Source organism: Meleagris gallopavo, chromosome 10 (assembly GCF_000146605.3).
Source record: "Meleagris gallopavo isolate NT-WF06-2002-E0010 breed Aviagen turkey brand Nicholas breeding stock chromosome 10, Turkey_5.1, whole genome shotgun sequence".
Classification (NCBI taxonomy): domain Eukaryota; kingdom Metazoa; phylum Chordata; class Aves; order Galliformes; family Phasianidae; genus Meleagris; species Meleagris gallopavo.
In genome coordinates this window covers 13350498-13363389 of record NC_015020.2, presented here as the reverse complement: position 1 = coordinate 13363389, position 12892 = coordinate 13350498, and the positions used below count along the sequence as shown (strand labels likewise).

The 12892-nt window shown below is 40.7% G+C and overlaps 1 protein-coding gene across 3 annotated transcripts in view; it reads left to right on the top strand.

The window, feature by feature from the left end:
- Positions 1-12892, top strand: part of COP1 (COP1 E3 ubiquitin ligase) — a 121526-nt gene that overhangs the window by 21345 nt on the left and 87289 nt on the right. For all 3 annotated transcript variants that reach the window (XM_010715810.1, XM_019618630.1, XM_010715809.1), the window contains exons 8-10: positions 3418-3475; positions 7077-7191; positions 10639-10774. In XM_010715810.1, the coding sequence (XP_010714112.1) occupies positions 3418-3475; positions 7077-7191; positions 10639-10774 (309 nt within the window). The remainder of the gene's footprint in view (positions 1-3417; positions 3476-7076; positions 7192-10638; positions 10775-12892) is intronic.

Here is a 12892-nt window from a genome sequence, read left to right as displayed (position 1 = left end):
GAGACTGTTTTCTTCCTTCATATGCTGCTTCTGTTCTATCTTGGCTGTGTCTGAATCTCTTTTTCCGTCCCCTCTTGTACAACATAATACCAGGACTGTGATATATATTACACACAGTGCCTTTCTGTACTACGTGGGTTTGCTGATTGCTTTTCTGTTTCTTGATGGCATTGCTGCGTTAAGAGGTGGTTGTGAGTAGTGCAGGAGGAAATGGTAGGTGAAGGCAATGTCTGAACAGGCATCCTTTGTTACCTGGCTCTTGGGCTTCTATCCCTCCCCGATCCTGACAGATGATGTGGTTTTATGTAATACGAGTAATTCAATTGGCTTAAATTACATGAAGTCTGATTCCGGAAACTTCTACCACTTAATTCTTTTTTCTTTTTCCTAATGTTAAGTCTAAGTTTTGTGGAGTATCTCCCACATTAGCTGTGATTCCTCCTTGGAAAGAGTGGTGCAGGACAACTGATAGGAGCTTTAAAATGTGCGGGTTTTTCCAGTTCTGTAGTAGCTGATATGTTTTATCTTCCAAGTGCTTTTTATTGGTGCTGTGAATTAGAAAGGATGAAAGACAAATATTTTTGAGGTAGTTTCACTTCTCCATTAAAATGATGTTAAAGTGGCAAAGACTTTCTACATTTTACCTGAATTAAAATGGCATATTAAACTGGAGTATAACTTGTTAATATGCTAAACACCTTGATAATGAAACGCAATCAAATAAACTTACTGCTACAACTCATAAATAGCACAAGGCTATCAGAGATCCCTGCTGAGATTTAAAAAACAAAAACAAAAAAACACCAAGCAACTTTAGCCTTTGAATTTAAAGCTCAAGAATATAGTTCTCTGCAATTCAGAGTTTTATCTGGTCTCCACTGACTTGCCCTTATTCGGCTACTTGCTCTAAATTACAGCCTTGTTTCATTAATTCTTTTCATTGTTGCTTTTTTCATGCATCCCCAACATCTTCAAAATGTGAAATTACTGTGCCTCCCCCCACCTTCCTTTCTGAGTTGCTTAGCAAGAAAACAAATGCAACTATCATGTTCAGTGCGTTCTCTGCTTCAAGAAACAAGTGTGTTTTTTCTTTTATGCTTGTACAGGGCGTGAGGAAATATTCAATTGAGTAATAGCATGCCACTTGTTTACAGGACTGCAGATTGCTGGGTTTGTATACTAATAGAGAACGAGATGGGAAGAATAGGAAAAAGAACAAATAGTTCTGGGTTTGTCAGAACAGGCTTGTGTGCTATTTTTGGTATGGGTAGATGGTGCAAACAGGAGGTAGAAGCAGCAGCTTCTCTGTGGCTAGGTATTCAGGCAGTAACAGCAATAACAAACCATCACTCTAATAGGTGCTTCTGGGGAGAGATTCTGATGTTTAAAAAAAAAAAAAAAAATAGTTGCCTGGTAACTCGGCCTCAGTTACCAAAATCCTGATCTCCTTCCTCTGCATTTGCTCTTACCATCTCATAAGAATATAACAAACGTGATTTACAGAGGCAGGTTGCTGTGTTGTTGTTCTCATTCCAGGTTTTTAAATATGTCATTTTAGTGTAGCTGGACTTCCTAACTGAGCCTGCTGCTACAGCTTCTTAAAAGGAGTTCAGAGGAAACTTTGATTTTTCTGATTATTTGCTTCCTGTTTTTTAAATGGAAAACATGCAAACATATGCCAGCTTAACTCAGCTTCAGGCACCATGCAGAAACAGCTTTGAATTTGTATTCTGGTTAGGGAAATGACGTCTGCACTCCTGAAGGCTTTACATCACCAGACAACCTGCAGCAGAACGAGACTAGACACCCTGAGTCTGTGTGTTTTGCTGTTAATTGCTGCTATACCTGTCTCAGAGAGAAGTACTTTTTCATTGCTTTCCAGCCGAGTGTCTTATCCATGCTGTTCCTGGCAGGATCTACTGTATGTGTTTCATTATTTCATGTGGCCACGTCCTAATTTAAAGTTCATTGTCCCTGACCATGCTTGAAACAACTCTGCTATTTCTCCTTTGCAATAGCTAGCAGCAAATAATGATTTCTATCCCTTAGATTTTCTTTGTTTGCAGCTTTTGTCTTGCTTGTTACAGAACTCCAATCAATCTCATCTTGCAAGTTAGCCACTAGCGATACTTTAAAATCATCTCTCATCCGTTTCTACTTCCTTCTACTTCCAGGAGAGCTTTAAAGCATTCAGAGAAATGCTTAAGCACCAGTGCCACTATTTCATCCTCCTAGACTTGCAGGTACCCTGACTGGTGTTCCAGCCAGACCACTTGATTTGTGACCAAGAATGTCATGTCTGCCCATCTCTTCTGGCAGCCATTACCTGAACATCTGTACATGCAACCATCTCTTCCAAAACCAGGACTTATAGAAATGTTCTGGCAGCTTTTTAAAGAAATGTTCAGCTCCTCCCAGGCGGTGCTTAAATCTAGGGTTAACTTATAAGTAGAGCTGAGAATAATGAGCAATAGCTCCTGTCCAAATCAATTGAAATGACACAGCAGAAGTGTTGGAGAAAAAAGATTTTTTCAGGAACAAATCAGAAACAGTGATACTTGTAATGTGTTCTTTGTAATTAATGAAATGGTGTTGTGCACTTAACATTTTTGAGTAGGTGTGCCTTAAGCTGATTCCAGTGCTTTATTTTATTTTATTTTATCTTGCCCATAAACGAGAGCATACTTACCACCCTCTTTTTGGCTCCATCAGATACCTTTGCATTTTTGAAAATGAAACGTTTGGAGTTGGCGTGTGTATGTTATGTTTTAAAAGCAGGGATTTAGATATGTTGTGTGATTATAAATACTAACTATGGAGCTGTATGTAGCATAGCAGTTTCTAGTAATAGCGCTCTTGGCTGTTGGTATTTGAGTTGAGTTCTGTATTTCATTGCTGGTGTCTTTCTGTGTGTATTCAGAGATGTCTGGAACACTTGTGTCTTTCTTAAGCTGGTTCCTTTAGCTTTTTCTTCACGCTGCTGTTTCAAATGCAACAGATTTAAACTTCTCTATTTTTTTTTTAATTTAAAGGAACTGAAAACCAATGGTAGCGTGTTGTTTTTTCAGAATGTCTTAGCCTGCATATTTCATGCAAAAGATATGCCATTTGCATTCTAATTAGAAATTATTAGATTGTACTACACTAAATTGTGTGTGACAGTAAACAAATTGATTGTATGTACGGAGCTGATCAGCATTCTGTTCTAGACATTGTGCATTAAAAACAGAACAAAAAACCCACATCACTCCTGAATCCCCAGATAAAAAACAGCATTGTGTTCCCTGTCTATAAAATGGGTTTCAAAGGTAAGTATGCTACAGGATGTAAAGAGGTTGGGGGAGAGTAGAAGAGGTTGGAAATAATAAAGGATGATTGTACAGTGATTTAAGCAGACTATTTCTTTTGTGTTTGCAGTAGTATTATTGACTCCACGGAGTACAGCCAGCCTCCAGGCTTCAGTGGCAGTTCTCAGGTAAGGTAATACATGTGTCTGTGCACGAGGGGAAAGGAACAGTGGATATGGAAACATCACAGCACAACAGAGACCATCTCCGGGGTGCCAGTCAACTGGCCTCTTGCTTTAACTGGTTATGTGGTCAAACTGGAGCTGAGGCTATAGCAGTAGGAATGATTGTGCATAGTTGTGAATATTCATAGTGATGCAAGCTAAGAAAATAACTAACTTATTAGATGTGTGACTTAATTCCCAAAGATGGCTCTTCCAGGGCAGAGAGGATATTTTCTGCTTTTCATCTCTTCTCCCAAGTCAGCAGTGCTTTAGAAGAGAGGTAAATCCCTGGCACTCTGCATTGGATTACATAGCGTTGGATCAAGTCTGACTTCTAAACCAAGAACACTTCATTCTCCAAATATACCTTGTAGTTGCCTTGTAGTTTATCATTGTTAGGGCCTTACAAACTGTAGTAAGAATTCATACTGTAGAGGGCAAAAGGTTCAGCATACAGTGAGGCCATTTGGCAGGCAGCCTCCAAACTTGGTCTGACTCACACAGCTTCCCAAATGACAAACAGCACTGCTGTAGTCTTGCAGATCAGAGTAGTTCATCTGGGCTGCAAAGATGACACTGGTATCCAGCTCACTGAGTCAGAGGGGTTTTGACTATAGAGGTGAGTTTTTATTTAGCTAGGCTGTTGTTTATGTGTTAAGTCGTGTCTGAAGTTCTTTGTTGTGTGCTGTCACAGAGAAAGTCAGGAACTGGCAAATTAACAGAAGTGCTGCTGGATTTTATTTGACTAAGTAACTGACATCAAGAAAAAGCACCTAAATTTTGAGCTTGAGTGCATATGCAGAATTCTGTTTGCAGCTGTATGACTTATTAGTAATGAGGAGTTTTTCTCAATCTGTGTAAAGTTTGTTGTTCCTTCTGCTGCAGTCTATGGGGTTTTTGCTTAAGCAAAACGTCGCATCTCTACCTTACTGTAAAGGGCACATGAAATGTTCATGGGGATTTTATGTTTGGGACTGATATGGTATAGTGTTTGTTCCCTACTGACACTACTTGTCTCGGTACTTTAATTTTTCCTTTGAAATGGAAAAAAATGCCATAGCTGTACTGCACAGTACAAACAACCTAGATTTTCTAGTCATTTGGTATGACAGTCATATTTGTTTGAGATTATTTTTTGTCCTCAAATCCAATTTCTTTGTCCTTGACAGTGCAAGATCTATACTCTCTAGTGCAAATTTACTAATCAAACTTTAATGTGTGTTTGGATGGAGATTTGAGAGAGAACTCTTAAACACTTCATTGAAAGGTAGTCTCATTTCGCTATGACTTCACAGCAAAAAGTTTTTCTGCAGTAAGAATGTTTCTAAGAATTTAAATTCAGGTGTACACTACAGTTTTTGTTGTGACTGACAATTCAGATTTTTACAGCTGGCAGTGTGTAACTAAGCTCGAAAGGACAGTGTAGCGTGCTTTCACAGTGCAGTTACTTTTTGCACTGCTTGCAAACATGTTAAGGAACAGTTTGTGTCACTGAGCCACAGGACAGTTTTCTTGCAGAGGCTGAGCTTCAGAAGAAAACAGGGGACAAGTTGCATAGGCACTAGGGAGTTCTGCAGGTAGTATTTAGTTGCAGTACCTGGCTTTTCTGCTGAAAATGAGGAGCTTGTGAGCAGCTGTGAAGGTTTTCCACAGTTTGAGAGGACTCCTTAGGGTGCCTACTGGACTTCGGACAGAAGAATAACTCTTGATAAGGGTAACCCTAACTACCATTCTCAACTGGAACAACACTAATAGCTTTCTCAGTTTTCATAATATAGCAAGCAGTTGAATAAAAAGCACTTGGGTGTGTTCTCACTCCTTTTCACTCCTTCACTGCCTTATTTCTTCCACTCCTTTTTCCTAGCATTGCTTAACAACTAGCCATCAAGCAGTGTTCTCTGCTTAGAAGCTCAATAAATGTTTTGATAAAAGCCTGAGCAGCTTTAAACCGCTTGCTGCAGAGTCTGAGCTCAAGATGCAGCCCGATTCCCAGCACAGCTGGGTCACCAGATGCCAGTCTGAGACTGCTCCGAGGGAATTTTCCTCTGCTGATGTAGTACCCAGCAGGCAAGCTACTTCGAATCACTGATGCTTACCTCCACGTGGACTGGACATCTCCAGCAGATCAGAGATGAGCATGGCTTATATTCCCTCATCGTGTCACAGGCTTGTTTGTCTTAACGAGACTGGAGTGATTGCTCCTTGGTGCTTGAGTCATCTTCAGCCCTAATCACGTCTGATGTGTGGGGAGAGGCTGGAGCCCGTGCGAGCAGGGGTGCAAAATGAGGGGAGCGATGCTGTAAAGCGTTCCGTTACATCTCTCTTAAAGCTGTTATGCTTTAGAAAATTATATTCAAAAGGCGTTGAGGTAGGAGTGCTTTCCAGCACTGGAGATGTGTTTTGAGATTGGAGCTGCTTTCAAGATGAAACAAGCTGTCGAGCTGTGAGTCACGATGTCAGCACATAGCCAGGGGCCTCGCACGGGAAGTGGCATCTGGAAGTTTCATTGCTTGGGGTATGTTTCTTCCCTTGAGCGTTAGGTTACTGTTTGTACAGTTATAAGCAGAATCTCAAAGTAGGCTCTAAACTTTGGTTTTTCTTGTTGGCTTCTTGACGGTTGTAATGAGAGCAGCCCCATTCTGCCTCGTGATCTGAGGGGGAATTGAACCAGTGTTCTTCGGGGCACGTGCTGAATGGGTTCTGTTAGTGCTTGAGAAGCATTGTACACCTTGTGTGTGTTCAGGGGTATTGTGCCATAAGAAATCTTTGCTGCAGAGCCTGATGGTTCTTTTAAAACTCCCCCATTGTCTCTGAGTGATGTGTGAGACTCTTGAAACACAAACAAAAGCAAGATGCTCTTCATCCTTGTGCAACAGAGGAATTTGTTCCTTTCGCTAGTGATTGAAACAAGAAGTACTTTGTTCTCCATTTGTTTTCAAAGGGAGAGCTTGCTTATGTAGTTTCAGTCCTCCCTCTTAGCATTGATGCTTGTGTAGGTTGGGAAGTGGTGGTTTTTTGTGTTTCACGGACTTGTTTTCAATTAACCTTTGAACTTAGTCTCTTAGTGTATTCCTGCTTCTTTCTTTCCTTGTTTACTTTTATAGGTACTGAGTTACTTCAAAAGAAGTAATTCACTAACTACTTAAAATAAACAGCCCCTGCTCTTTATCAGTGGTTTGCTAGAGATCTAGGAAGTAATTCTTGTACAGTCCATTTGGTTTGGGAAGCTGAAAGGCTGTATGCTGGGCCTCTGCTGTCTACCTGCACACATGCAATGTGTGGCTCCCCATGGATTGCTGTCATCTGTCCTGTGTGTGAATTTAAACTTGCAGAGATTCAGAAAACCTCTGTCTAAAAGGAGCTCTTCTTGCTTCTCAGGTTAGAAGGTGCAGTGTGAGACCCTGGTCATGACTTAATAATAACAAGATATTCTTTATTGTTATTGTAAAATTCTGGCTCACAAGATACAATAGATAAATTGTATTTCAGCTTCTTGGAATCTATCGAAATAGACCACAGGCTTGGCTTTTCCTCTCTCAAGAAGCATGTTCTCTTCTCCATTCAGGCCAAAAAGCAGCCATGGTATAACAGCACGCTAGCCTCGCGACGGAAGCGGCTCACAGCTCACTTTGAGGACCTAGAGCAGTGCTATTTTTCTACAAGGATGACACGTGTCTCAGGTGAGTTCCTGCTGCTTGGTGTTCAACTTCTGGCATCACTTACTTTTCACAGTCCCACTCCTCAGGAAAGCTTCACTTTTAAGAGAGAAGCCTTTGCTTTTCCCTGCCTGGGTTTATTGCTATACATATGCAGGTAGTACTTCAAGTCATCCTGCGTAGATTTTTCTTGACCAATTTTTGAGATTTTTAAGCTTATAAAATGTAATAGTCTTGTTTCAGAGGGGCACACGTGTTGCTCTGTAATGCTGTACTATGAAGGTCGTAACCACTAAATAATTTTTCACTAATCTTTGTTCTGAAGCTGCAAACGTTTGAAAGCAGTGGCTGGGTAGTCTTTCTTCTAGATGTGGAATAAGCACAATCACTAAAACACTTATCAAAATACTTAAGAGGTGAAAACAAATTGATAAATGTTCCCATACTTAATGTGCAGTACAGTACTTGGAGATCCAGATTGTGAGTCTTAGTTAACAAATGGCTTGAAGTATAGAAGCTGAGTGTGCAGCAATGTCATTATCCCATGGGGCACACCTTAGATTTAAGACTTGTTTTGTAGAATTAGAAGCTGTTTTCACAATTGCCTAAATTGCCTCATTCATAATTGAGTAACAGTGTGACAGCAGCTAGAGTAATTGTTACATGGTGGATGGATGGTTCTTAATTATATAACAGTATTCTCTTTGGAAGTGAACAGGTCAAATAAATGCCTCTTAAGGGAGAGGAAGGTCGCTCTCTGGCCCCCCTGGGGAAGAAGCAAGCTTTTGGGGAAAAAAGTTTAGTGCAATGGGATGTGTCAGGCAAGAGATGTGCAGCACCAAGCTGCGAGCAGCAGCTTATGCAAAGAGGGAGAGACTGCAGTGAAGAGCAAGGAGCTACTGGGGGTTGAGAGAGAGCCTCAGAAATACAAAAATAATGCAGTCACAGGCTGCTGCAGCAGAGCGTCTTTACTTATAGCTTTGGAAGGCAAGGATCAACCTGTCAGGACATGAATCAGCAAGCAAGCTGGAGCACAAATCCCTGCTCCGTGAATTCTCTGTTAATTGAGGTTTGGCCACTTAAAAATTATCAAGCTTTTAAAAATTATTATTAATAAAGAAAAAAACACGGCCTTTTCATGTTCAAAGGCTGCCAAGTGTGTTAGGAGAGTTCACTTTCGAGTGGAAGATTGGGGCATGTCTGTGTCAGAGCAGTGGCTGACTCAGGTCCCATTGTGCCCAGCAACACAGTTCTGACAAATTGTGGCACGATGGGAATCAGCAGCTGGAAGATGGGAGAAGGCAGCTGTGTATGACCAGCCAGGCTCCTGCGAGGAGCTCTCAATGTTCTGCAGGCTGCAGTACTTCGCAGATCATGCAGAGATGCTTCCATGCGTGTTATCTTGGTGATACGGAGCTGTGTTTTTGTTAAAATAATACATTTATTAACTAAGGGTAACAAATAGGACTTTCCCAGCACTCCCTTGTTGAAGACATCTTTCTTTATAATTGGAACTATAAATATGAATGTGGAGAAGCTGTTTTGTTTATGTGTGTCAGCTGCACCAAAAGTGGAGGATTTGCTACTGCAGTTTTTGCCCTAAATAAGGGATAACCTGTAATGCTTAATTAGATTTTCTTCTCTTCAAAGTCATTCCTGCTTTTTGACACATTTTAAATAGGATTTAATATGGATATAAAGGTTTTTGCAAGAGATGTCTGAAAATCTTCTAGTAAGGAGCGGAGCAGTAATACAGCTGGAATTATGAAATGGCCTCACACTTTGACGAGGAAAATGTCTTGAGAAATAACATTCCGTTTTGCAGGCATAGATGCAGAATAAATTACAGGAGGACTGCGCGCTTGATCTCTAAATGAGGGAAATGGAAGAGCAGCAGCTATTTGCTCCTATTAAAGTGTCAAAGGAGGAATCAGTCTTTGAAAAATACTTACAGATGTTTACATACTGCTTCTCGAGCTGTTTTTGTAGTGGTCAGGTGCTGAGGATTTAATTTAAAGCAGTGCTTTGTTCATTTTGATCTATCTGACATGGGTAATGTACCCATGGCTGTACCCTATAACATGCTTATTACTAAACTTCACTATTTCTTTATGCAATCAAACATTAAACAGCTTGCAGGGGACGCTTCAAAATGCCTTATGGTTACAAAGCAAGATCATTTCTGATGGCAAGAAATTACCAAAGTGCAGAAATTTTAGAAATAACTGTTGCAACTTTTCTCCTTTTTTCACCCCGGTGTTTCCAAAGTCTTCCAGTAAGTTGAGATTTATCACTTTCTTATGCATTTGATAAGAGAAGCTTAACTGTAGCATGAATTAGTGACCTCAGCTGCACAGGCAAGTGATGTGTACCTTTCTGCTGCTGCAGTGGCTGCTGTGGTTTAATAAAAGGCAAAATATTCAGTAATGTGACTTGCATGCTGGACTACCTATAATCCAAGGTGTTGTGTGTTAGAGCTGTCGCTACTCCCTGAGCTCATTCTTTTCCATGCTATTGGAGCAGAAAGACAAAGCAAGTAAGACAGGGGGGAATTGCTGCAAATTCTGGGGGTTGTTACAACAGCCTGAGGGCTCTGTCTGATGTTTGACTGCAGTTGCTTGATCATATTAGGAAAGCTGGCTTGTCCATGAGACATGGCTGTAACTTAGGAATTCTTCCTTATATAGGAAATTCTAAATTTTGAAATGGTTGAAATAAAATTCCATTTGTACTGAAGAAAGTTAAGACTTGTGAGGTTTCGGGGAATAATTTTTAGCCCTCTATACTGCAATTTAGTTTTAACGTTTGTAGTGAACTGTTCCATTTTCCACAGAATATTCATCATTATTATTCATGCTGGCTCAATTTCATCTTGTCTGCTGAAGGTCATAATTTCACAAAACTTACAGCACATGGAGTCTTCTGGTTTCATGCTTGTCTCCTTTCTCTAGCCGTGAAACAGCTCTCCCTTAGCTCTGTTGCTTTTGGAGTAACAAGAGAAATACTTCTTGCTACAAGTATTTGGAGTGTAATTGACACCAAATGTAGGCATACTGTACCTGAAGTACAGTTCTGGGGAAAAGGAATATATTTTCACTTCCATAGAATGTTAGACATTCTTTACCATGCATTTTAATGTACTTAAGGCTTTTCTGTTAATAATCCTTATGGCCCGTAGGCTTTGTACGTGACTAAAATAAGTGAGCTCATCTATCAGTAAAGCATATTTATGATCTCTAGGCAGATGCTCAATGCAGTAGGTTCATTGGAAGGGCTGAATTTATGCTCTGAAAACGTTGCTGCCTTGAGGGAATGCCAAAAAGACGAAAGAGAGAACCTATTTTTGACCAGGAATCCTCCCCAAATAACAAGCAGAGGTGTTATCACATGAAGACATGCATCATGTTTGCCGTTGTTTATTTCCTTTCTTATTCATTTTTCACCCTTTGCAACTCTCCCACCTCTCCCTAGATGACAGCAGAACCACAAGCCAGCTGGATGAGTTTCAGGAGTGTCTGTCCAAGTTCACGCGCTACAATTCTGTCCGACCCCTGGCAACGCTGTCCTACGCTAGTGACCTCTACAATGGCTCCAGCATAGTCTCCAGGTGAGAAGTATGGTAACTCTAGCAGTGCATTTCATGGCAGAGTTAATCACTTGTACAGATCATAACTTGCTTAATACATGTGTAACGCTTTGGCTTCACCAAAATAATTCTGTGATGAATGTGTGGTTGTCATCGATCAGTGAAGGCGCTTGAGTATCCAGTAGTACCTTTTCCTCCAGTTGATACAGATCAAAACCAAGTGCAGAATCTTTGAGAAGCCTTTGTGGTAAGACATGAAGGCTGCTGTAGGCTCAGTCCCATTCGTGGTACAGTTGCATTAAAAATAATGGAGATCTAGCATTTTAAGCCATTTTTCCTGATGTTGGTAACTTTAGGAATCTGTGGTGTTATTAAATCTTGTTTGTGGAGCCAGTCGTAATGGCAAATATTAAATAGCTGAGTTGTTTGTGACTGCGATTGCTTGACCTCTGCTAAGTGTTGGAAGCTCTTCTTGCTGTGCTTAAACTAGTGAGGGGGTGGTTATGGTAATGTCAACACAATAATTCCTTTTGTGCCAACAACAACTCTGCATCCTTTGCCATGTGGGATGGTCATGTCTTCTGCACCACTAAGGTCTGAGCCTGCAATGGACCTGTTTGGACATACAAACTGGTGAAATGTCTTTCAACAGAATCAGTTTCTTCTAGTTTCATGTCATGAACCAGCTCCCTTAGGGATCAAGCCTGAGAAAGCACACAGGACAGGGAGAAGCTGGGACCTGCCAGCAGGCCGTACTTTAAACTGACTTCAGCAGCTGTGGAAGCATTCCCTGGGGGATTTAATTAGTCTGTGGTATCTTGGTTAGAGCTGTTGTTGGTGTTGGAAAAGATGATGCAACATGTTAATTGGGATTATTTTTTTTCTGTATGGCATACGTGCAAGACCCACAAGCTTCTTAACGGGCATGTTTCACAAATTTAAATGCAGTTGTGGAAGTAGGATCATCCCTAATTTATAGTTAGGGAGCGTGAGTTGCAATCTGGCCATACCTGGGGTCTTGAAAGAAATTCTACAATGGCATGATGAATTGAACTTGGACTCTGAGCCTTGGTCTAACGCTGTGTGACAGAGCCATGCACACAGTGACAGAACAGCTTGAATATTCCTTGAAAGGCTGCAAGAAATGTGTTCTGTGAAGGAATCAAGGCATGTATAGTGTAAAATACATATTTTTTTAAAGCAGCACTGATCCCTTAACTACTGCAATATGTAGCAGGAATGTATAATGTCTGACTTAGTCACAGAGGTCAGAACACAATAATCACTGATCTGACGTGTATTTAACCTGCACTGATTGGGTTCATGCTAGCTGCAATGAAATGCAGATGGGAATCTCACTGTAACACAGACAAACTTCCTCAGCTACCAACTTGAGCGTGGATTGGATTTTTCTCCTTTGCCCTTTCTTCTCCTTGACGTTCTGCAAGAACAGCATTTTTGTGGTATTTGGTTAGAAAATACTGGAAGGGCAGTAAATCTCACTCCGGTTTCGAAGGTATTATAATTCTTGGGTGAAATATACTTTTGAATAGTACTTCACTGTTAAAAATGAAGATAGTGTGGGTCCTCCATCTGAGCTAGTGCTGGAATCTGTAGTTATCTAATTTCCAACACATCTAACCCCCCAAAAGCGTGGCTTCCACCTTCATGTTTCTCTCTTGCTTGTGCCTTTTTTAATCAAAGCATTTAAGAAACGTTTAGGGGTTTCAATGTGTGGGCTGAGTTAAGACAGTTCACGTTTGAGTGTGTCCTTAAGTGCCTTGGTAAAGCAGTGCCGCCAAATGTGCTGCCACTGCAACTCCAGTTAGCTTCTGGCTATCCAAACAGATCCTTCAAAGTTTGAACTGGTTAATCAGGAGTTTGTATGTAATATTTGCTGGCCAACGCGTTCAGTCATTCACCGTTGTTCTTCAGGCAAATTAGTAGGCTCAAGTTTAGAGACTCTTAAACTATTAACTGAGCTAATGTGAACCAAGAACTAATCTGTCTTGGGAAGAGCATAGGATAATAAAAGCTTGTAGGTAGTCAGTATTGAGCCAAATTACTTAGCAGGGTGCTATAAGAAGGTTTCTTACTGAGTGAAATGCTGTGCAAAGTTTTATTGTTTATCTGGTCCTC